This window comes from Rhineura floridana, chromosome 11 (genome assembly GCF_030035675.1).
Source record: "Rhineura floridana isolate rRhiFlo1 chromosome 11, rRhiFlo1.hap2, whole genome shotgun sequence".
Classification (NCBI taxonomy): Eukaryota; Metazoa; Chordata; class Lepidosauria; order Squamata; family Rhineuridae; genus Rhineura; species Rhineura floridana.
In genome coordinates this window covers 58,835,253-58,861,765 of record NC_084490.1, presented here as the reverse complement: position 1 = coordinate 58,861,765, position 26,513 = coordinate 58,835,253, and the positions used below count along the sequence as shown (strand labels likewise).

At 42.8% G+C, this 26,513-nt stretch overlaps 1 protein-coding gene across 1 annotated transcript in view; it reads right to left on the bottom strand.

Annotated features, from left to right (window-relative positions):
* Positions 1–26,513, bottom strand: part of KCNH6 (potassium voltage-gated channel subfamily H member 6) — a 131,401-nt gene that overhangs the window by 73,495 nt on the left and 31,393 nt on the right. Inside the window, exon 3 of the mRNA XM_061589611.1 lies at positions 3,180–3,335. Coding sequence (XP_061445595.1) covers positions 3,180–3,335 — 156 coding nt within the window. The remainder of the gene's footprint in view (positions 1–3,179; positions 3,336–26,513) is intronic.

Sequence of the window (26,513 nt, the reverse complement as noted above, 5' to 3'; positions counted from 1 at the left end):
ATTTCTGTACAAATGCAAGTTCCAACACAGGAACATAGGAAGCTGTCTTATACCAGGTCAGACTGTTAGGCCATCTTGCTCAGTACTGTCTGCACTAACTGGCAGTGGGTTTACAGAACTATGGAATGAAAGCATGAATCCCCCCCCCATTTATTCTGGTTGATGTATATATTAAGCAAAGTTGGGTTGTTTGCCACAATCATGTGTTTCCACTTAGCTTTCTGAGATAGATTGCAAATTAAAACCAAAAAGGGGTTTTGAGTACCGGACTTCTCTGATAATCTAACCAAACACATATCAGTTGGTTTCAGTTGATTTCAGTGCCTTTAAGATATTGTATGTCCAGCTCCTCCATATGTTAACTATTTCTTTTTTGTATTTGTGGTGTTATATTGTTGATTTGATTCTTAATATAATAATCTGTACTTTCCCTTTTAAGAAAATACAAACATACATTTTTATAAATAATAAGCCAAAGAGCTGGGTGAAACTCAGATCTAAGAACTCCCAAACCCTACAACCAATTCCTTTAGAGTATATGGATACAGATGTCTAAAACGTTTCTACAACTTGACAAACAAGTGACAAGTGGAAACCAGCAAAGGGCTCATCCATACTTCTATTTAATGTATAAGGTAAGCCCCTTGTGTCTCCATTAATTTGCCCTTGTCCATATGATGTTCCCTACCAACTGCCGCCCTCCCCGATTTTCTCCTAACTAAATCCGAAGTTTCCCTACCCAGAACTATTCACAATATTGCTGGGTAAGGAAACTCTGGATTTAGTTAGGAGAAAATCAAGGAGACCAGCGGCTGATAGGAAATGTCATGTGGACAAGAGTGAATTAACGGAGGCACAAGGTGCTTGCATTACAGATTAAAAGGAAGTATGGATGAGCCCAAAGACTTCTGTAGATGCTCAACATAAACTGTGCTAAACATAAGATTTCAAGTGCAATCCTATACGTGTCTATTCAGAAGTATGTCCCAGTGAATTCAGCGGAGCTTACTCCCAGCAAAGTGTATGTAGGACTGCAGCCTCAGTAATTTAAGTTTAAGGAATATTGTATAATTTCTGGCTTTTGACTAAAACAGGCTGGCTTTGGTAGGTAAACTTTAATGCAAACTTAGCCATTAGCCATGTGCAGATATACAAACATACATAGATAAAAATCTTTATAAAAATTACATAACATTGACAATTAAGAATGGGTGAGCCCTTTCAAGACTACGATTCCCTTCACAAAAGAGTCTCTCAGTTTTTGTGCTGCCATTGCAAAATTTGCGACCGCAAGGGTCATTGGGTTAAAATTGTCTATTAAAAGTGTAATTACCTTCCCCCTATCTGGATAAGGTGCTAGCATGTCTACAAAGGGGATAAAAATTTCTGTCTTGGGACCTCATAAAGTGGGCAGTAGAGTAAATAATGGACTATCTCCTCAATTTCATTACAGCCATTAATGCATTGTCGCTGAGTCACTGGTATGCCCTGATAACGGCCCTCAAGATAGGCTGTGGGCATTACTTGGAAACATAATGCTGTAAAAGCTCTTCTGATAGGTGCTCTGTCCAGTATTTCTAAATAGTTTGCTACCGCATGATTCAATTTGATACATGGGTACCAGATTGAAAACGGTGCCATCACTATGGACGCACGATCCTGAGCTGCATTGTACTCATAGACCCATTTGGTAAGTGCAGCTTTACTTAATTCCAGTATTTTGGCTGGGGAAAGATCGTATTTAGGAAGTAATGATTGACATTCCTTAGCCCATCCTCCATACAACATTTGGTCATACCAACATTTCTTAACCAAGGCTGAATCTTTCATATTTAATATTCGGAGCCAATATCGTAAGTATGCTAGGTCAATATGTGCCATAACAGAGGGTAATCCCAGCTCGGCTCTGAGATGGGCTGGCTTTGCCTAATCTTAACATCTGCTGCGTGATAGTTGAACATATTTTGAAATATGTAGAGATGGGAAAATACTTCATCTACAGATACCATTAAGCCTATTGCCAGTTTATAATGCAGCTTTATAAAAAAATGCATCCGATCACACACCATTCACTTCCAAAGCTTGGAACAAGAACTCTAAGACCATATTACAAAATGGAACTACTATGCTTCATTAGTTTCTTTAATTCCTTGAGTTCTTTTAAAAAACCCAGAGGCTGAAGTAATTTCACAGAGCATGCCTCCTAGTAGAATTCAAAACTGCTGCCTGATGAATCAATGCTGAACTAAGGCAATTTGTTAACTTGTCCCTGAATCGAAGGGTACATCTGCATTAAAGACTTGAACTGGTTTTATACCAGCTGTCATATTTGTCCACGAGGAACCATTTTGGGGAAAGTTCTGTCAAGCAATTCCAAGGTCTCTGTTACAGAGTTACGATTTCCCTCTGTCTTCAAAAGCCCTGGATGAGCCCAACTCTCCAGTTCCACATAGTGTATGGAACCAACAGCAGGCTTGCCTGGGTTGAGAGCAATGACAACGTTTCTCACTGGTGTGCTGTAGAATCCCACACACTACTTCTTCCTGGAAATTCCTAATATATATATAAAAACCAGACTTAAACACACTGAGTAGATGAGGCAAATTTTGTGAGCTCTCTGGAGCTCACACTTTCATGCTGAGAAGTGTGAGCTCAGTGACAACTCCAGTTATGGTTGCAGGAAGTTGGCAATAGAGTCCTGACTATAGGCACCTTGGTAATCCATGCTTGAGGAAAGGTACAGCCAGCACAAAGGGTTGTGATGTTCATGTTAAGACCCTTGTCCATTACTTGATACTCTCCTCTTGCTCTCTCTTTCTCCCTCTATGAGGGATTGGCTTTGTTGTTGCCACATTACACAAGGACATGTTTCCTTCTCAATATACTGCCTATGGTTTGGATTCACTGCCTATGGTTGCATTTTGAAGGTGTTCTTCTGACAAAACATTCTTCCACAGTTGCCAGCATGGTCACAACTCTGTCAATGAGACCTCATATAACGAGGTCTCCAGACCACGCTATAAACCACATGTATCCAAAGTTCCAGAGAAAATCCACAGATTCCATTTGCCTCTCCCCATTTGCTGACATGTGTTCCCTCACCACCATGGACTCCCACCCCCAACTCCCACATTCCTTTGCCCTAGGGACAGAGTTCTGGGCCACTTTGGGCTTCTCACCTGTTCGCCATCCTTGGGACAGACGCTGGTGTAGGGTCTGTCGGGCACTTTTGGCAATGAGAGCTGCCAGATCCTCAAAATTCAAGATGAACATGATGACAACTCCTTCTTCATTCTTGATGGGGACCACATCCACCAAGCACCGGATGCATGATGCTGCCATGAAAAATGTGACAGATAGAGTGACAGTGAGATGGAGAACAACAAGCAGGAAATAAATCACCATGCCACCCCAGCATCTCCATAGGATTGTACCCAGCTTGAACCTGATTTTTAATGTATTCCTCAAAAACCTCATTGTATGAACATTTGCAGATGATGAAAGGAGGATGATTTTCCCCTCTCATTCGCTTGTAAAGTTTTTCCACATGTATTCTCAGGTGCTGAATTCAGCACAGCCCCACAGTTGTGACCCAGGTTGGGAGGGGAGGCTTCGAGACACCAGACTCTGACATTGAGGACTGGGATGATGAGCTGGGGGAAGGAACTAGCAGCAAGGATAGACTACAGAGCATGCAGATTCCTGTCACTGACAGCTCGACTCCCCCTGATTCTGCCCCTCCACTGAAGCACAAACAGAGCTGTCAGAGACTGCCCCCATTGGAGACTGCTCTGTTAGACACCCCCCAGTGCTCGTGCCCACGTCAGAGGCACCTCCTGCTTCACCTGTCATTTCCCAGTCGGGTGCCCCGCAGCCTCCCATGGTCAAGCAAGCCAACTGCCCACAATTCTTGGAAGGGGAAACTGAGAGCCAGCCTCCTTTGCCCCCCACATGGCAGCAGCTGAAGCGGGAGATTCAACAGATGTTGAGGAGAAGCCACATATATGTGTGAAAGCCAAGCCTACTTAAGTTGACTGGAGAGGGGTTGTTGCTGAGTCAATGTTGGAGCACTGCAATGTCATGCTTAGTCAGAGTAGCCAGGGCAAAAGTTCCTAGGAAGCTTAGTTAGGTTAATGAGGTCACTGCTTTTGATGTAACTGTAACTTTAATAACAAGATTAAAAAATCACAGCCGTATCTGAGACTGAATCTCTCAACTTCAGACAGGACATCTACATTCCAGAAAGTACTAGCACATTTAAGGGAGCTTTATACCTCTACATATCATGCAGTCAGCAGTGTACTGCATTACAGGGATAGGAAACCTCTGGCCCTCCAGATGTTACTAGAATTCAACCCCTGTTAATCCTAAACAGCACAGACAATGGTCAGGAATAATGGATGCTGTAGTCTACCAATATCTGGATAGCCACAGGTTCCCCATCCCTGCTGTATTAAGTTGTTGAAGGAAAAGAGACCTTGGACCCCCTCGTCTGTTATGCTAGCTTCACACAACTCTTTGGACCCCAAGACCAATAAGATGAGAATACAGCCAGTCAGTCACTAACTAGTCAGTTAGTGAAAAGCTATGCTCACTGAAGTTATGCCCAAGGTATTTTTTTTAAAACAAGGAGGCAGAGAGAGATTTTTAATGCAGGATTTAGATTTTGAAATGAAGAAAAACTTCTTGTTAGGGCTCTTTAGTAACCAAGGAACCTAATGACATAGAAGAAGAAGAAGAAGAAGAAGAAGAAGAAGAAGAAGAAGAAGAAGAAGAAGAAGAAGAAGAAGAAGAAGAGGAAGAGGAAGAGGAAGAGGAAGAAGAGCAGCAGCATTTTGGGGGGGGTATTCACATACACCATTTTATTGTAATCCTTGGAACAATTCTGTATGTTAAAAACAATTATGTATGCCCCCATAGGGCAGGTGTGGGGAACCTCTGGCCCTCCAGACATGGCTGAATGACTGAATGGCTGAACTCCCATCATCCTTGGCCATTGGCCATGCTTGCTGGGTGTGACGGGAGCTGTAGTTCAGCAATATCTGGAGGGCCAACGGTTCCTCATTCTTGCCACAGGGTGTGAGTGTGGCTACTTAGTGAGCTGTTGTTAGAGGTGAGCTATGAAAGGATTTGTAGCCCAGTCTCATCCACTATGCTACATTATCTCTCTATTTTAGCTAGGTTAATAAGTGAGCTTAGAGATTACATTTTAAAAATGTATTTGCATATCAATATTCTCTTGTGCATGTGCACTGTTGTGCCACAGAGTTAACTGTGCAGTCCTGATTTTATGGGGTGTGTGTGCACAATTACTGTCCTCCTCATCCTTCTCGTAACTCGAGCAGGCAGGGGGACAGAGCTGAGGAGTTTCCCTTTGACTATACAGTTTTAAAGAACTCAGATTTCCATAATTAGGTAGCTTATATAGCCAAAGTTTAATTAAATATTTTTTGTAAATTAGGATTACATCATCATCTAAACTGATGGAGCTGCCCATCGATAAGTATTCCCTGGGTGGCTTACAACCAAAACAGACAATATATTCTAAACAACAAAAACAAAATAAACTTTCATTACAGCAGAAGATAGCCCAGGTTTACCAGATTTTTATAGTCTCTGTGATGAAAAAAGTAATATATGAAATCGCCTTTCTTTTGCTTGTTGTCTTTCCCAAGTGACAATGATTTGCCTGTTCATTTGTGCTTACATTGCCAGAGTGATAGCAGTACTGGATGCCACATTACACACAAACAAAATGCTTTCTCAGGGCCAAACAACATGTGATGTTAAATGCATATTTTGCATCTAACATGGATTGCTACTGCTGCTGTTTTAAAAATGCAGATTGCATCAGCTGATAATTCATGGGATCAGAGCAGGCATTGAGGGGGGGATTTAACCCTTTCTTCCCCAATACGATCCTGGGGGAAATCCCTCCTTAGCTCCTATTTGCTTTGGAGGGAAATCCCTTCTCCAAGCCCTAAATAGCACCACTGTAGTTTGGCCCTCAGTCTCAAGGCACATCTAAAAGAGGAACTGTACTTGCAGGGGAGATTTTCCTCTGGGCTGCTCTTGGAACTCTTATGCCTGCCCTTTGAGCCTGACAAGAAAGAGCCACAATCTTTCCGGGGGGAAAGTGGAAAGCAAATGGGAAAAAAAAGAACGAGTTAAAAGTAGGCAGAAAGTTCCTTCTGCCCCCACCTCCTTTTTAGTGCCACATCTTCCCAGGTCACTCTGGCTCCTACCAATGACACAATTAGTCCCTGGTTGTGTGAGGCACATATTTCTTATCTCAACTGATCAAGCAATTGCACAGAGGCAAGGCTTAGCATATCATCCGCCACTATGTAGCGCTGATGCCATGCTTTCCCTGGCAGGGTTCCCTCCTCATCTGTCACTCTTGCAGCAGGAGGACAGGGGATGAGATTGCTTTTGTCTGTACAGTTTTAAAGAGGTCAGGTCCCCATAATCAGGAGCAGATGGCCAGTGTCTCAGAACTTCAAAATCTACAGTGACGTCAGCCATGTATTATACACAAAAGAAGTTGCGGGGGGCAGAGGAGAGGGGCAATTGATCCATTTAAATCCAGGCTCTGTGATTTTGAAATCTGTTTAAGAACCAGGTGGACTGGAAGCCATGGGTTCAATGATGAAATCGAGTATTTCGTGAGTGGGACTTAGCATATCATAAGCAGGGACGTGTAGCAATCTCAGTCAGTGCTATTTCCTTGTTACAATTTCTTGTTTTAGCTAAAGATTGTAACAATTTTTTTGTCATGTTGTGATCCAAGTGACTTTTTACAGGCTTAAAAAAAAAACCCGGGTGCCAGCAGAGGGCACTGTCTCCAGAAAAAAAAAATAGTGAAACTAGTCAGAGAAGAGGTTTTTAAAGCCCATATCCATAGCCATTTACTATCTGCAGCATTGTCCAGCAGATGGATGTACAAACCTGCAGTGCCACAAAACTAAAGGAAAAATGAAATGAAAGGAGTCAAGCCAGTATTGCTCAAGTACACAGATTTGTGCTGTAAGGGCAGGACTTAACTGCACTTTGGGCAAATGGGATAATTGTCCCAGATGACATTTGCTGGAGGTAGTGTCAAAATGTCATGATTCTTGTGTGTGTGTGGACTCCCCTCTGCTCTGGTAGCTTGTAATTTCGTAGACCCTCCCCTAGAAATCACATATCAATGCCTCCACCTTCCTGACATGTTCTCAACAGGTTGTCCCCACTTACGTTATAGAGCAGACCCACTAAAATTAATGGGCCTAAGTTAATTGTGTCCATTAATTTCAGTGGGTCTGCTCTCAGCAGGACTAACACTGGATATAACCTCATTACTCCAGCAATTGTGTGCTGAACTGAGGGAGGTATATATGTGCAGGGCCTGAACCTGAAGTATGTCTCTTGGCAAAATAAAGTGGATTAAGGGTGAAGGCAAAAAGGAAGTGGGTTTGAAGGGAGGGGAAACTGAGTCACAGGGCCAGAACTGACACTGTAATGCTCCCCACTCTGGGACTATGCCATGCCTTTTATCCTGGGTAAACATTTAGCCTAACTCCTTTTCTGAGGAAACCTGGGCTTTTCAAACCGGGTTCTAAGGAACCCAGAGTTTTATTGCAAGCTTGTCCACTACTAAAAAATTTCCCTTGCACACTTTACCCTAGCATATGCATTTTTGGTCACATTACTTGACTGGAGAACTGCATTGCAAAGTCGGAGAAGTGCAAATTTTGAAAGAAACCTGTGCTTCGGTTCAAGTATTTCAAAATGTGAATTTTGTGGGTTCACCTTTACATGTGAAGTGAATCAGGTTTCTCCCCCATCCCCATGATTTGGCAAAGTGAGGCGACTCTTCCAGGTGACAGATGCTAGGAGGCAGTGGTGGCAGCCCCTAGCTGTTCCTCCTAAGCACCTCTGACCACTCCACTCTAGTTGGCATGCTCTGCCCTCCCTAAATACTGTGGTGCCCTCAGGTGTGGTGGTGGAGGCTATCCTGCTTCCAGTGTTGAAGATTCAGCTGGCAGTCCAGTTTGCTTCTGTATGTGGAATGGGAAGGGTCATAATTTTTACTTCGGACAGCACAAGGGGTAGAGACAAAGGGCCAGTTCCAGTATGTCTCCACCTGTCTTTTCTGAAAATGGGGGCACACACAACACCAGTCAAACTCTGCCTCTTTTTACCCTAAAACCCTGGTCAAGTCAACTCGAGTGCACTTTTTTAAAAATTCAGCTTCAGACAAATTTTGCAGCTGATTGGTAGATCAACCTGTTGCCCGTCCAGTTGTGGCCAATGGAAACACTTTGCTGTAGGCTCAGGCAGAGAAGTGATTGGCCCAACACTTTGCTGTGGGTGGTCCTGAAAGGTCTGAAGGGAGGTGTGGCCAGCAGAGGGCAGAGTCACTTCAAGACACAGCCAGAAAAACCATTCTCGCTACTTTTGAAGCGACTAGTGTGCCCACAATCAGTGTCTTGTGCCAGCCATGCTGAAATGGTCACACATACACTCCACAGCCACTTGCTTAAATATGCCCTCCAACTAACAACCAAAGCAAGTTGTTTTTATGCTTCTGTCATATTCAGACCCAGGCTTTGGTGAGTCTTCAGGGCACGATAGGGCAGGAATCTCAATGTGGAACAGGAAAGGAGGCAGACTCTTGGGCTAGTATACAGAATCCAAACTGGTCAGGTTAAAATGCTCGCAGATCTCTATATGAAACTCAACATAGATGCTGGGGTCCTGGTGTAACATGCTTCTTTCCATAAGCCTCCCAACTTATGAGGTGAAATGACACATTGTGTACCAGCCACAGCTTCTAAAATATCCCCAGGGGCGCTACAGTGCATGATCCGCAGGTTTGTTTAAGTGCAAACACAGATACAAATGCCTGCCAAAAGCTTGTCTGCATCTTCTCTCTTCCATTTTTTGATTGTATTTACATTCTTTACGATGTTCCCAAAACCACAGTTTTCTGTGCCCACACAATGAACCTTCCCTAGTGTCTGGCATATAACACCACATGGGGGCAAAGGTGTTATATCTTTCCTTCACTGTAGTTAAAAAAGTTATTTCTGTTTTGATCCTTCTTGATTTACATAATAGCCAGCCAGGCAAATGACAAAATACAATGGTTTCATGTAGTGATTCTGGTTGCTGGATAATCTTTGTTAGATATATTGTCCTCATGGAACAGGCTCCCTCAAAAATTCCAACAACAGACTGGAGTTTCAAGGGGATCACACAATCCCAGTTTTGATATTCTGTACCTCATGAAACAGAAGAAGGAATGTGGTGTCCCATCCCATGTTTTTAGGTCAAAGAAACGATGTTGCGTGACTATGTTGTCTGCTGTAATTAATTAGTAGACACAGGTTGTTTCCACATGAGGGCTCTTTACGCTGCTGAGTCACCGCTAGTCCTCAGTCAGCTGGGAGAGGAAATAAAACAGTGGCTCTATAAGCACTTAATTAGAGCATTATATTATTCCCTATTACTGCTCATCCCCAGTGCTTGGAATAGCTGGGCTTCTGGTGTCTGCATGAAAATATACACATACACAAACACATCTTTATAATAATCCTGTGAGGGTCACTTGACTGTAGCAACCCACTGAGTTTAGGAGGTATGAAAAACTAACCATCACCCCTTCCCCAAACCAGGGCACAATAATCTATCTGTCTCTTACTTTTTTTTTAATGTGTTAAAGAAAATCCAAGACACAGTTCACATACTTGTTCAATTAATGTAGTGCTAGTTAATGGACTCTCAAAATATTGAAATGTGCACAGTGGAGAGGTTCAATACAAGCATCCAAAACAGTGAAGTATCTAATCACCATTTCAATCTTAACATTTGATTTCTCAAAAATTAGGCATTTCCATCAGAATATTCTGATTATTACATCCCACCTCTCCACAATTTTGGATTCAGTCTATTCCTTCCCTCCTTTCTTGGAATCTGTGCAATTCTGTGTATGTCTACATGGACAGGTTGATGCATGAACACTGTCCCTTTGGATATCCAGACCCCAAGTCATGGTTTTAAAGGTAAAAACCACCAACATTTTGAATTGTGCTCAGATTGGACCAGAAGCCAGTGTAGTTCTTCAAGCACCAGCATGGTATAATACTAACATCTGGTCTTATTTGCTAGGTCAGTGTGGTTATATTCCAAAATAATTGAAGTTTCCAAACAGTCTTCAAATGTACTTTCATATATAATACATTATAGTAGGTGGACCTGGATGTTACCAGAGAACAGATTACCATGACCAGGCTCTCTCTGTCTAGGACAGGCAGAGCTTGAAAAAGTTACTTTTTTGAACTACAACTCCCATCAGCCCAATCCAGCAGCCATGCTGGCTGGGGCTGATGGGAGTTGTAGCTCCAAAAATTAACTTTTCCAAGCTCTGAGGACAGGCTAGTGTTGGCACATCTGCCTCAACTGACAAAAGCACTCTGTGCCACAGAGGCTACTTGGGGCTTTAGTGACAAAGCTGGAACATCCCAAATGACAAACCTGGTCTTTTAAGAGAAGTGCAACCCCAGCGAGTGCACATGAACCACTCTGAACCACCTACTCACAGCAATTCCATCTTGTCAGGAGAATTGTTTAAGATTATTGACCCTCATCCACCCATCACTGATTCCTGTTAGAATAAGCAAACTTGCATGTTCCCTTTAAACATGTACCTGTTTACCATGATGTAACTTCCTAATGGGTGGGGTTAGTTACCTGGTTTCCTCCTCCTTTGTCCTGGGATATCGCCAACTCCTGCATATCTGCCATTGCCATTACTTTTTACCTCTGGGAGAGGCAGCATGGAAGATGCTCTCCTGAGAGCATCATTACCAAAGACTAATAGACTCCTTTTCTTTCATCTAAGCTAGAGCCTATGTTTCCTGAACATATGAAAGCTCATGAGTAAACATTCTTTATTTTTTTACCTAAGACAATTGTGTCTGCTGTTATTAGTGCCTAGGGAAAGGTTTTACTCTCACTTCTGCTGTTTGCGTTTATATCTCTGCTAAGAAATAGGACCACGAAACTGTACCTATTTCATTTTTAAAGTTACCAAACAAACCCAACAGTGTAAATTTTACCTTTGTACAATAGGCTAGTTTCTACACACACTCACATACCCCTCTCTGTCCTTCATCCAATGAACAGGCATTATCAGGACAATTCCAGCCAGTCAGAAACACTCAAGGAGGGTATGAAGGAGGGTCATGGCCTGGGTGTTCTGAGGGCCAGACAGAAAGACTGAGAAGTCTGCATTTGACTGCAGGGCCTGAGGTTCCCAATCCCTGGTACAGTAGGGCCCTGCTTCTCGGCGCCCTGCTTCTCGGCATTCTGCTAATACGGCACCAGCGGGGCGATCAGCTGGAGAGGGGCTGGAGCTCCTCACTCCAGCTGATCGCACCGGAGGACAGGAAGATCAGCTGTAGCTGATCTTCTCTTCTGGCATGATCAGACTCCCCCGCTCGAGCTGATCGTGCCGGAGGAAGGGAAGATCAGCTGTAGTGTGCTAACAGCTGATCTTCTCCTCTTCTGGTGCAATCAGACTCTCGCTTGAGATGATCGTGCTCTGGTGTGATCAGTGGGTTAGGTTCCAGACCCCCATGCTACAGCTGATCTGCTTTTTGGCGGTTTTCACTTTTCGGCGGGGGTCTGGAACCTAACCTGCTGTATGAGTGCAGCCCTACTTTATAGATAATGTCTCATCCAAGAATTCCTGGATTTTTCTGACCATCTCCTGTTCAAGCACCTTTCTCCAAAAGGGAATATTTGTGAATGGCTTATCATTGTCATAATCCTCAGGGTCCAGGTGAGACTTCATTAGAAGTGGTCTCCCAATCACTTCTTTCAAGGAGACTGGGATCATCCCCTCTCACAAGAAGGTGTTAATTACCCTCTGGACCCCAGCAGTCAGTCCCCTTCTTCTTGCCCTTATCAGCCATGAAGGACCAGAGTCAAATGGACATATGGTAGGCCATACCCCCTTCAAGCACCTTTTCCACATCTTTAGGTCACAATAATTGAAAATTCTCCTACAAAATAAATCAAACATTGCCCTGGACACATTCATCAAATGAACTGAAGAGCTTATGGTATTTGGGCCATGTCAGATGCCAGTGACTATACCTTCAAAATGTCTTGCAAACATGTCACTGAGTAGTACTGAGATCTCTTGTAGACCAAACCTCTTGTAAAAACTCTGTTGGATGGCACCCCAAGGATGCAATGGTTGTGGTGAAGTATTGCTTCTTCACTGTCATCACTGCCACAGATTAAGCACAATAATGTGGTCTTACTTTACCTGTATTTATCTTCCCATCAAGTTTTATGCCACCTGTGTTCCAGCCCTCTTGCTATCTACTTCATTGCCTCTAGCTCCCTCATAAACCAGCGGGCTGACTGAATTCTGCATTGCCAAAGGAGGCATTTAGGAATGATTGTGTCAACTATCTAAGTAATTTCTGCATTCCACAGCGTACCTAGGGCTTCAGCAGCAGCATCAGGCATGTCAGCTGGAAACTCTCTGAGGGTCATCCGAAATTCCATTAGCCTCCCAGGAGCTGGTCATTTTAATAGGCCTACCACCTCTACAGAGGGTAGAAGCAGCTGTGACCCTAAACTCCACTAGGAAATGGTCTGTCCATGACAGAGGAGTCAAAGGAAACTCCCCTACACACAGACCATCAGCTACCTGCCCATTTGAGAACACTAGAACAACTTACCACATGTACTGAGCCAATGACATGTTGGGCAGCCATGAAGTTTCAAGCTGTCCCTGGCAAGTAAGCCTTGGCATGGGTGTTTAAGGCCTCCCAGAATAATAAGCTGTCAGGCATGAGTGTGTTAGTGTGCTGACCACCCCTCTGCCTAACAAAATCCACACCCTGTCCCTTGTGCCCAACACCAAATACAAAGATGGAAAACCAGTGTCCAGCTGGTCAGGAATCCTGGACAGGGAGACAGAGATGGACCACAGCTATTCCCTCTCCCCAGCCCTGAAATATGTCTTGGTGCTGGGCTGAGAACCCAGGTGGGCATAACTGAGAAAGGTCAGCTTTTCCAAGCTCATTGTCCAGATCTTGATAATGCGAATCAGCCTGGATCCTTCATCCATGATTAAATGGATGATAGATATTGTATTATAAACTGACCTAAACGTGTCAATTTAATCTGGCAGAGTGTGTTCCATGAACGCTTCAGCCCAGCTTCTATATCCAATAATAAATTGTTATTCCATATTTTTTTCACAATCTCAGTTCATGCAGTTATAATGAGGTTATTAATCATCTCCTGGTATTTACTGTGCACTAAATCTACTACATATCCAAAGGGAAGCCTTCTAGGTGACATAAACCCACACACTACACACCAAAGTCATGCCTAATGACCATGAAATGATTTTCCCTCAGATTAGTAGTAAGAGTGTATTTTACCTCATTAGGAAACAATGTTCTCTAGTTCTGCTCTGAAATATCTTTCCCATAGTTTTCACTCCATTCCCATTGAGGAGTTTGAAGCTTTCTTTTTTCTTTCCCCTCAAGCTGAATTAATGCATTTTACAACCTGGATAACAAACCTTTTTATTATTATTTCACTCATAGATCTTAGTGGTGAGTCTCCTATTCATTGTATATTGTATTGCTTGTCTTAGAATATCAATCAGGATATGGAAACACTGGAAGAGAAGAATGATTTTTGCATGCTTTATTTACCACCTAATGTCGCTGTCCTTAAAAACATAGTATCTCATGCTTTCCCAAATGTGCAGATTCTGCATGAATGTGCATATCTTACATTCTTCATTATTTATAAAACATGGCTATTATAGAAGAAATGTCCAGTGTGGATTTATTTTTATGTTTCTCACATTTAAATAACAGAGTGTGCAATAATGGATTCTTTAAAATACAGGGTGTTCAATTCTTTTTTAAAATGCCACAATAGTACATCTAGGGGAAATGTAAGTCATTGCTCCTGTGTTCTTTAATGGCCCTTTTGATTGGCCCATAAACCAACTTGTCAAGGCCACAATCTGAGAACCCACAGAGTAAATTGAAATCCTAGGGATGCTCATATCCCCATGCATTTTCCTTTGCTACAGGATATTGAAAACTCCCCTTGCCTTCATTCCACTTAAAAAAAAAATATTTTCCTGAGCTAGTGTGTTCATGGGACTATAAAAAGAAAGGGTCAGGGAAATAAACCATACTTTTGATACAAGGTTATTTTTTAAATAGGGGTGGTTACTTTAATTTTATTTTGCATTTGCACATAGACGTAATTTACCAATAGTGGAGTTCATTTTTTAAAAAAGTTTGGGGAAGGACGCTCCCCACCTTTCAAGCAAGCTAGTCCAAGGCAGCTGTGCTGAACTTCCACCCACACTGCAGATCAGCTGCAGCAGCAACCCAACCCCAGGCACAGTTTGTTTATGGCTCCTCCTCAAGACTCCTCTGCCCAGCTCCTGCATGGCTCTCCTCAGTGGGGTGCTGGCTCCTCTGCTTGCAGGCAGAGAGCAAGAGAGAGAGGGAAAGGTAGGTAAGTAGGTAGGTAGGTAGTTGGGTCGATAAAGGAGGAGGGTGCCACCTACACACCCCACCTCTAAAGGCTGGGAGCACAGAAAGGAGGCTAGGACAATCAGGGAGGGGGAGAGAGAAAACCTTGCTTGAGCAGCCTTAGGATGCAGCAGGTGGCAGCTACTTCTGACACAGAATATGTTGAAAATAATGGAGGGAGAGGGATCTTGCGGCAGGATCAATTTACTTTACTTTTTTAACATAGGAGCATGGCTTTTCTAGTAACACACCAGCAGAAATGGTACTGTGAATTGCATTGCCTGTGAGAAGGGGACAAAGCAAAGAAACGGTCAAACTCTGGCTAGTTCACAAGCAATGGGGGAAAGGGCCGCACTGCAGGGACATGCAATAGTTCAGCAACCAGGAAATGGCAGGGCATCCACAACCACACCGCCAGTTCCCTTGCTGACCACTCCTCCCGTTACATGTGTTCACATCCCTTTCCCAATTTGTGTTGGAAGGACTAGTGCTGCAATTGCCTTTGCAAGTCAGAAAAATCACCACAGAGAGCACGAGAGAGATCGGGGGGGGGGGGAAGGGGAAGACAGCTTGTGAAAGCCTAGGATGGAGTGGTTTGACAGCAACATCATACAGACTATCTGGAGTCATTCAATAAAAGAAGGAATATTTATTAATTTTTTATCCCAGCCCAAAAACTGAAGGTGGTGTTAGAGATGTGAAGGCCCAGAAGAAAACCGGAGAAAATCGGAATCCCCCATCCCTCCCATTGCCCCCATTTTTTCCAGGCCTTCACATCTTCATGTGACGTACATGCCCCTCTCCCCATATTATCCTCATAACAACCCTCTGAGGTAGGTTGGGCTGAGAGATAGTGACTGGCCCAAGCCTACTCATTATACTTATGGCTGGGTGGGGATTTGAACCAGAGTCTTTGGCTGCATACACACTAGATATTTAAAGCACATTTAAAGCACATTTCCCCTCCCCCAAGTATCCTTGGAACTATAGTTTGTTAAGGATGTTAGAAACTGTAGCTCTGTGAGAGGTAAACGACAGTTCCCAGGATTCTTTGGGGTGGGGGAAGGAATGTGCTTTAAATGTATGGTGTATGCACCACAGGATGTCAGTTCCAAAGGAATCAGCTAGTATGGAAGCACAAGCGATACTGTTGACACAATTACAGTAGTCCATATGGGGATATAATTCAGTATTGTAAAATATTCTTACTGATGGATATAAATGTTAATTACACTTTCCCCATTCAGTGTAAAGTGTAAAGTCCATATTTATGTCTGCTGATTAATTCCAGTCGGACAATCATGGTAACATGTCTATTGGTTACCTTGATCTCAAAAACAAGGAATCATTTGCCAATATATTCCTTCTACCATGTGCGTTATTTTCTGAAGCATCAAACTTCAAATATGGTGTCTTATATCTTACATGAAATAGTGCTCTGCACCTCTGATGTATTAATGGGATTTTGGGGGGGAAGCCTGTTCTATGAGGACAGGACAAGTTATGATCACCCATCAAGAAGAATTCTCACACAAATCCATTGTATTCATCATTCTTACATTGAAGGCTGGCCAGTTATGATTAGTTGCAGTCTAGGATTGGGTCTGGCCCAAGACAATTTGCTTCCTGAAGCAAAGGACAAGATGATACTCCCCCATCCCACCTACAGAATCCAATTGGACTGGAAGCTGAATCTTACTTTAGCACTAGCAGTGGGGCAACATTTTCCACCATACTTGAGGGCAGCAGGCTGCCTTAGGAAGTGCAGAGCAGGCTAGCTTAGGGTACTCAAGGGGAATAGTGGGGAGACTGCTGCCACCTCCACCCCATCATTTGCCGCCTGGGGCAGCTGCCTCAGTCTACCTAATGGTAGGACCAGCCCTGCTTAGGATGATAAGATAACAGCTGAACCACAATAGTTGCTGTTCTTTGCTCACACATTTTCATTTTAAAGCACTAAGGTTCAGTCTTCCTCCCTTGAAACCTCTCCTTAATTAATTGTGCTCATGTTCTTATCTAGCATAACTGCATTGCCACAGCTGACACAGATGTAAGCGAACATAATTTGTCTCCCCCATTGCTGCCACAGGCAGATACCACAGTGAGAATAGGCCCTCTCACCCTATTTTGTTTCCCAGCAAAAACACATGACGGGGCCATATGGTAACACCAATCAATCAAGAATAGGAACTCTGAACAATGATCCACTCAATAGCTTCAATTCATTCCTTGATGAATTATGAAGTCTATTTAAACGGGTGACCTCAGAACAAGATACTCCACTGTGTATTGCACATCCACTGAGTCAGCTAGGCTTGCATCCAGTTTACTCTGCTGGCGATAAACAGGATTGTGTTCTCATCCACCCCTCCTTTTCCACTTGACCTTGATAAAAGGACAAGCACTTAGCATTTAATAACATAAAATATCATCACAATAGAGCTTTCATCCCCCCTTTCCCTCCCCCCACGCCACTCGTTCAGCAGGATCAGGGTTGTTTCAGTGTATTTATCTGTACCATCAGTATCAAACTAATCAGGGAAAGATGGGAGTTTCCAAAAACTGGACATGACAATATGCAAATTAAAAATGGAGCTATTAATCTTTTCCTTTGAGCTCTTTTGAAATCTTTCCTTCTGTTCATCCATTCCTACGTCTATTAGCCTGCTACAGGATTTAATCTTTGAGGCCTCATACCAAGACTAGCTAAATCTATAGTGATGTTATGTAATGGAAGCAACAGGGGAGAATGCCTGTAGAGGTCCTGGTATCAAGGATAGCATTTTTCCAGGTGGGATTCAGCATCCCCAGTGTTGCATCACAAACCAGTGGGATGCAGTCCTAAAATGGATTTTTATGGGCATGCCCACTTTCCAGTGGGGGTGCAGCACTCAAAATGGTGAAAGTTCTTGCCCACTTAGCAGTTCTGTGGCTCCAAGAGAAACTACTGTCTATAGCAGCCTTTTCCAACCAGTGTGCCTCCAGATGCTGTTGGACCACAACTCCCATCAGCCTCAGCCAGCATTGCCAATGGCTGAGACTGATGGGAGTTGTGGTCCAACATCATCTGGAGGCACACCGGTTGGGAAAGGCTGGTCTATAGCAACAAATACATTCTTTTAAATTGTTTACTTTCATAAAGTTTAGCCCCTGGCATGTATGGCTAGGGCTGTGGGCTATTGGATGGGAGAGGACAAATGCTCTGTGACATGTCATTTCCCTCTCTGCTGCTGTGGCTGATGGCGAGGTAATTGCTCAGCAGAGAGCACAGTGTGGGCTCTAGTTCTGCCTGCTCCCTCTATTTTGTCACGGAGATGACTGCTGCTGGCTAGGCAAGCAGAAGGTGGCATTGGTCTTTAATTTTCCATTCTCCATGGACAAAGCCTGCCAAATTAGAGATAATTAGCACACATAAGACATTCTTTACACTTTGGGGGTGGTTAAAAAGGACTCACTTAATCTCCCCTATTGTTTTGTGGGGAATTTGTATGAAAAGAATATGCATCACACAGGTAAATATACAACATACATCATCTAGGCAAGAAACCTGCCAAATTACAAACAAATAGGTCCAGGGTATATTGTGGTGGGCACCTTTAAAGAACTGCTTTAACTTCTTTAGTTTTTCATGGGAGGCCATTCTAAAAGGATGGGCAATGCTACATTTTAGATGGATAGCTGCAGTGGTTTTCCTGTAAGAGCAGCCTGTGCAGATTTAAAATGGTTCATTTAATCACCTCTATTATTTTGTGAGGAATTTGTATGAAAATGGCAGGTGAATCAAGCGAGGTATCCAGAGCACAGCCTTGTCCCAATTTCTTGGATGAGTTTCAGTTGGTGCAGCTTGAGGACGTTGACAAGGTGCTTGGACAGGTTCATGCAACCACTTCTGTGCTGGATCCTTGCCCTTCTTGGCTAATAAAAGCTAGCAGGGATGGACAGCCGGCTGGGCCAGGGAAGTGATTAATGCCTCTCTGTGAGAGGGGGTAGTCCCTGGCTGCCTGAAAGAGGCGGTAGTGAGACCACTCCTGAAGAGGCCCTCCCTGGACCCAGAAAATCTTAATAACTATAGGCCGGTAGCAAATGTTCCATTCCTGGGCAAGGTCCTGGAACGAGTGGTTGCGGGCCAGCTCCAGACACTCTTGGATGAGACCAATTATCTGGATCCATTTCGGTCGGGTTTCAGGCCTGGTTTTGGCACAGAAACAGCCTTGGTATGATGACCTTTGTCGGGAGAGAGACAGGGGGAGTGTGACTCTGTTGATTCTCCTTGATCTTTCAGCGGCTTTCGATACCATTGACCATGGTATCCTTCTGGGGAGACTGGCTGAGTTGGGAGTGGGAGGTACTGCATGGCTGTGGTTCCACTCCTACTTGGCGGGTCAGCTCCAGAAGGAGGTGCTTGGGGAACATTGCTCAGCACCCTGGACTCTCCAGCATGGGGTTCCGCAGGGGTCAGTTCTGTCCCCCATGCTGTTCAACATCTACATGAAACCGTTGGGTGCGGTCATCCAGAGTTTTGAAGAGTGCTGCCATCAGTATGCTGATGACACACAGCTCTGTTCCTCCTTTTCATCTTCTTCAGGTGAGGCTGTCAATGTGCTGAATCGGTGCCTGGCTGCGACAATGGACTGGATGAGGGCTAATAAACTGAGGCTCAATCCAGACAAGACGGAGATGCTGCTAGTGGGTAGTTCTTCTGACCAGATGGTGGATGTCCAACCTGTCCTGGATGGGGTTGTCCTCCCCCTGAAGGAGCAGGTTTGTAGCTTGGGGGTTCTCCTAGAACCATCTCTGTCACGAGACTTCCGGGAAGGGTGACTTCGCTTGTGCCTGCTTTTGAGACGGGCTCCCGCCTCAAAAGAAGCTTATTCAGATATAAATCAGTCAGAACATTTTTTTTTTGACTGATGAAATTTCTCCCGGGCAGGGAGAAACGTAGAGATCAACCTCAAAAGCCTGTTTTTGTTGGGAGGACTGGATTTCATTAATTTATGAGAAAAGGTCCAGCCAGCAATGCCGGACGGACTTCCGAACAAGCTCTATCTGATTAATGTGATATGTTTATCTTTTCTTCAAAGAGAAAATGGACTAACAGGCAAGCACCCTTCTTTCTATTATTTTTTTTACTTGGTTTAAATTGTTGCAGCAAAAAGAGATTTGTCAAATGAATCAGCTTTAAAGAACTTCTGGGTGAGCTATAACTCTTCTCTGTTATTCACGAAATTAACAGCTTATCTCTGTTTCTATTGCAAAAAGCTGTCCTGGAAGTGCATTCTAAAGATATAAACAGAAGAGGGATTTCTATTCCGAGGAACATTATATTGTCTGGGACTATTCTCTTTTTGGTCTATTTTATTTTGACGAATCTGCTTCTTCACGACGCCACTAACTGTTTTGATGCTGGGAACTAAATTTGTTTTGTATTCTTGAACATAGAGAGATAAGGCAGGCTGCTCTGTTTATACTGTGATGTCATCAAGCCTGGAATATTAACCCAATTGTTGCTGAAATAAGAAGTGGTTCTTCTTTATTTTTGTTTTGCTTTGTTTTCGTGGTTTTAAAAATGGCAATCAAGAAAGTGGCTGAGAATCTGGAAGTAATTATGTTTCAGAAAATAATGGATGAGATTGAGATAACGAAACAAACCCTGCGACAGGGCAGTAAGGAGCTGAAAATTGAACTGAGCAAAATGACGCAGGAGCTTAAAGAAATAGGGGATCCTGTGAGAGAGGAGAATGAGATCAGAGATGAGAAAAGAAAAAATAAAGGGAAGATACAAGCCCTGGAGATTGGAACAAATGTGGAATTGGAAAAAGATCTGGAGTTTATGGATATTAGAAATAAAATCTACTGTTTGGAATTTAACGTTATCTCTGAAGAAATTAATGAAGATATTAGAGATAAAGTTATCAATGGCTTGGATAATCTTCTGGACTGGAATGACGTGATGGAGCTTGATATAGAGAAAATCTATGGAATTAACTGCAGCCATGTGACAATGGAAAAACTCTCAAGAGATGAGCCAGTGCATTTTGTAAAAAAGAAGAACACAGATATGACTTTACAACAATATTTCAGCAACTTATTCAGAATTGATGGCAAGAAAATATTTGGGATAGAGGAAATTCCCATCAGACTCTTATTATATGACTATGGTTATGACAGCAAGATTATTATGGAATACTGATAATGGAAGATTGGACACTGAAATTACTGGACTTAACAGGACTATTGAAGATGGAAGATGGAATTAATATGGATAATGGAATAATGGCTATTGAAATTATTGGACCTAACAGATTTTGATGAGATGGATTAATCGATATGTTTATTTGGACTATGGTTATGACAATAAGATTATTATTATTATTAACGAGATGGATTAATCGACATGTTTATTAGGAGAAAAATTGATAGATATATTTCTTAAAGAATTGAAACCTCTCTTTGACTTTTTGTGGAAAGAATAAAGTAATGTTTATGAGATTTGATGATTAATTAAGATAACTACTGGAGGAAAGTGATTTTATAATATAATTTAAGAGACAGGATTGTTATATATTGTAGACCTATAACTGATTTGATCTGCGACAAATGGGAAGTCAACATTTTATTTTTTTGTTTAATCATTTTTGTTTTGTTTTGTTTTTTGTCTTTGAATGTTTTATGATTTTGTTTTGTATGTTTTATGAAAATTTGAATAAAAATTATTGTAAAAAAAAAAAAGAACCATCTTTGTCACTTGAGGCTCAGGTAGCTCGGTGGCACGGAGTGCCTTCTACCAACTTCGGTTGGTGGCCCAACTACGTCCCTATCTGGACAGGGATAACCTGGCTTCAGTTGTCCATGCTCTGGTAACCTCCAAATTAGATTACTGCAATGCACTCTACGTGGGGCTGCCTTTGAAGACGGTTCCGAAACTGCAGCTTGCGCAAAATGCAGCGGCCAGATTGGTAACAGGGACCAGACGGTCCGAACATATAAAACCGATTCTGGTCCGCTTGCATTGGCTGCCTGTATGTTTCCGAGCTCAATTCAAGGTGCTGATTTTGACCTATAAAGCCTTACATGGCTTGGGACCACAATACCTGATGGAACGCCTCTCCTGATATGAACCAACCCGTACACTATGTTGAAGATCAAAGGCCCTCCTCCGGGTGCCTACTCCAAGGGAAGCTCGGAGGGTGGCAACAAGGGAGAGGGCCTTCTCAGTGGTGGTCCCCAAATTATGGAATGATTTATGTGACGAAGTGTGCCTGGTGCCAACACTGTTATCTTTTCGGCGCCAGGTCAAGACTTTCCTCTTCTCCCAGTCATTTTAGCATGTGTTTTAAATTGTATTAAATTTTAAAATTGTGTTTTAAATTATTTTTAAAATATGTGTTTTAAATTGTATATTTGTTTTAATGTTTTTGGTTGCTGTAAACCACCCAGAGAGCTTCGGCTATGGGGCGGTATACAAGTGCAAGCAAGCAATAAATAAATAAATAAATATGCATCATATAGGTGGCCCTAGGTAGGAAACGTTCCAAATTTCAGAACCATAAATGCATGTGGGTGTGCGTGTTTGTGCCAAATGCTTTTAAAGTTGATTAGGGAGGTAAGGGGGGAAAGGGATTAATTTCCCTCTCTGTGATTTTGTGGGCAATTATTTTAGTATGAAAATGGATTCTGCAGGAGCATCATTGGTCATCCCCTGGGTTGGCAAGGCTCATTTGACAGTAACAAAAATGCAACCTTTAGTGTTATTGGCCAAGTCCTATGGAATGCTTTGCAAATAGAGATTCAGCAGGCACCTCCTGTTTGACATTTAAATGCCTGCTGAAAACTTTTCCATGCTGCCATGGTGTATACAGGCAATTGAGGAGACAGCTTTCTGCAACAGTTAGTTAACTATTTCTGATTTTAATTTTTACATGGTTTTATTGTATATATAGAAATGATGGAAATTGCTTTGATTTTTTTATTAGTGGTATAATTTTAAAAAATAAATACACACATAAATAAATAAATAATACAATGTGGAGGTGCCCTTAGGCAACTAACTTGTAAAATTTCAGAAGGTTAGGTGCAGGGGTTATTTAAGATTAATGTTTTTTTTGTTTTAAATAGCTTCAGTCTTATGTTCTGCTCAGTTGGCACCAAAAGTCACAGAAGCCAAAGGCAAAGCTGGTTTGACATGAATGGATGTGTGAATATGTGGCAAAGACAAAAGGACTTGAATATCCTGTATTTTTCAACAGTCACTAGTTACCACTACCTGAACTAGTAAAGAGCACAGAACAGACAAAGTGATACATTACTTCAACATCCCTCCTCCAAAATACTGTGATTGGAGAGCCGGGGTAAACCCATTCTCTGTTATTAGAAGCAGATCTGTAAGTCACAAAACAGCTCTCCCTTCCCCCTCTTCCCACCCTGGTGATTTCCTTATTTGGCAAGTTTGGGGATAAATGTTTCAGTTTTGCAGACATACTGTCTGTCTGCAGTATTATTTCAGTGTCTGAATCTTCAAAGTGCCCTGAATTGCTTCTGAGATCCCACTTTAGCTTGGAGAAGTTCTGAATATGTCTTAAACAGCCCATTTTGCTTCAAGGTTCTTCTGAGTCTATTGCACACTAAACTAAACATCTGTAGTGATGTTACAAAATATTGTCACATTTTGTAAGCTTGTGCTGGCAGAGCAATCGACTCTCTCAGTCACATCAAGTGATTGATTGGGCTGTAAAACACAAAATCAAGAGGCCATATTAGCACCAGGGATAGTTCCAGAAAAACAAACAAACCAAATTGCACTTTTAAAATGTATTACATGAGGTCATTCAGTTATGAATGTTTTCAATGCCTGGTTGTTGTTTTTTCCTGTAGAAATAGTTGCTTATATTCTAAAACTCACCTTATCTCAAAGAGCTTCTAAGAGGAGCCAAGGCAGACGAGAAGGGTGGAATTAACTAATGATGCATCCCTTCCTTGGGAAAAGTGGGAGGCATACAATAATATGTTTTTGCTCCTGGACATCTGTTTATTTTAAAGTGCCTTGTGCATATTACACTTCCTGCTTGATTATCAAGATGGGATCAGTCTATCAGCTACTTTAGGTTCCCAGTATATTATGACAACAATAATACATTGAATCTCTGTCACACACATGCAAACCATAAACCAAATGTGTTCCCTCTGCTTCATAGCCACTGCAAATAAGGTTCCTCTGAGAAATTAAAAAGGCTGACTTTATTTCACCATTTGTTATACCCTGATATAGCAGCAGACCAAAAACAGATGGGATGGGGTATATATATTTTCCTTTAATTCTTATAAAACGGTATCAATTGTTATTGAGAAGTTGCAGATTTATAACTAGGTAATCTCTAGGGGCCAGCTAGGGCATAACTTTAGGTGCAGCAAATAGAAGGATTTCCTCTCCTGCGTTACACCCTGGTGAATGTGTTCTGTTGCTCAGCAACAGAAAGGGGCAAAATTATGATGGGAGGATGATGTTCTGAGGTGGGTTCCAAGGAAGGGCCAAGTGAGGGAAAAAGGAATCCAGAAAGAAACAGCAGTCTGGCAACCCCTTGGGCCTGAGGGCAGTGGACAGGAGGGAGCCATCAGGATGCAGGAGGGTGTGAGGAATTGATTTGTGGAGCCCAGGAGGAAGGCAGGTATACTGGTTGGAAACTGAAGATGCTGATAACTTCCATCTAGTGGATCTGGAGGAAGGATGGCCATAGGCTGAAATTCTGGGCTCTAGTGTAGAATTCCATCCTCATTGGTTTGATTAGCTCAGCTTGTGCTTACAGAAACCACCCCACACCGTCAAGTTCACAATCCCATGTTTTAGAATCCGCAAGTAGACCTGGACACACTCAGTGAAGCAGAAACCCTGTTAAAACCAATCTTTCAGAACAGTTGACAGTTTCCCAACAAAGCAGCTGAGTTAACTGTTTGCAGTGGAGGATTACTGTGAACAATTTTATTTATGAATGCCACAACACCTTCTCTAAATAGAGGTGAAATAGAAGGTTCATGGCTTTCTAGGAACATTGAACAAGAGCTCTTTACATGGTCCCCTCTCTTTTCCATGTCACACACAGGCTTTAAAGCATGCTTTCAGCATATTGTGTACGCCCCTTGACGCAATGGCATACAGATGGAAATCTGATTTGAGGGGAGTTATCACGCTCCTCCCACTTTAAAGCTGGCATGAAGGTGATGAGATGATGGAGCTCTGCTTCAAGATCACAACATTCATTGGAGTATACACCTCTTGCAAGCAGGCCAAGGTGCACTGCCCAGGGACATTAGCCAAATTTCAACCAAGAAGGCACCTGATAAAGAGGTACCATAGTATTTAATGGCCTTCATCTCTACCCAGCGGAAAGAGTGGCAGTTTTAGTAGAACCTGGGTCATGAAGACTTTCATAAGAAAAAGCTTCATTCATTTACAGAGGCTTTACTCCAAGAGAATTTGTAGAAATTGCCAGTCTCTAAAGGGTGCTTCCACACTAGACATTTTGTTTGGAATTTCCTGGGCCAGTCCAATCATGAGGTGAATTGAGACAATTGTCTCAGGTGACAGGCTTGTGAGAACACAGGGCGGGGAATGAACTGGAACCTCACTGGGTCCCCACTTGCTGTGCTGGGCCAGACCTGCATCCCTCGAGGTAGTCATGTAAGAGCAGCAGCAGGAAGCTCTTCTCCTCTCTCTGAGAAAGGGCCATGAAGGTCCTCCTGCAGAGCAAGTGGCCAGGAAAGTGCCTGTACTACCACCATTTTGCCACGGTGGCTAGAAGTTCTGTTTGAAGTAACTTCCAATTTGTATCTAAGTTTAAACAAAATGCAAAAGTGGTGGTGGTACAGTTGTTTTTTTGGCCACCTTGCCTCGCCCTGAGGAAGGACCCTCTTGGCCCTTTCTCAGACTGAGTCCGGGAGAACAGGAGGAGGGAGGCAAGCAATACGATATGGAAAAAACGTAAATGGACAGAGGAGGAAGATAGCAGGAGGAAGACAGAAAGGGAGGAGGTGGTGGTGGGAGAAGGAAGAAGAGTAGGGGTGGCAGGTCCTACCACCTATCCCAGGCAGTGCAGACTTCTTTATTTATTTTTATATGTCAACAATTCATATTTCTGCTTAATACCATAGTTTCTAAGCTGTGCATGATGTGGTTACAAAAGAGATTAAAAAAAAGATAAAATCAGTTAAAATGAACCATAAAATCAGGAAAGCTTACTTAAAATGCCTGCAGAAATCATTTAAAAAGTCTTCACCAAGCACCTGTAGTTCATCAGCGAGGGGACATGACTGATCTCAGTTGGAAGAGAGAGAACTGGGCTCACAATACTCAACATGCTGTTCCTGGTGGATATGAGCTATGCGTCCTGCACCAGCCCTGGGGCTTATTCATTTACTTTTTATGTACACACAACATCATAATCAAATCATAATCTTTGTGTTTAGACGAATCAAAGAGGAGCATATCCACAGGTGTAGCTGGTCCTGGTGCTACTCTTCCATCTCTTTAAAGATGCAGTTTTACACATGCAGTGACATTAGGGGAGGCTGAGCCCACCGCTTCACTTGCCTACCTCCATTGTCCACAATACCATTTTAGCACTAGGTGCTAATGCCCCTTTCTTTCTCTCCCAGCGGAAGCTAAAGAGTTAACATTGCAGGCAGCCGTGCATTCTTTCATAAACATAATTGTTCGCTTGGCTCCACCCCTTCCCACTGGCTGCTTCCAGCTGGTGGGCCCTCCATGTGTATTCACCGCAATCATGCATTCCCAGCCTGGATCTCCACTGGCATGTGGCCTCAAAGCTGTGGCTCCCCCCTCCTCCTGGCAAGCATCCCACTCTTTTTTTTTAAAGGCAAATTTTAAATAGGCCAATACATTAAAGTGAAATTGCACAAATTAAAATTAAAAACAGAGGAAAGGAAATG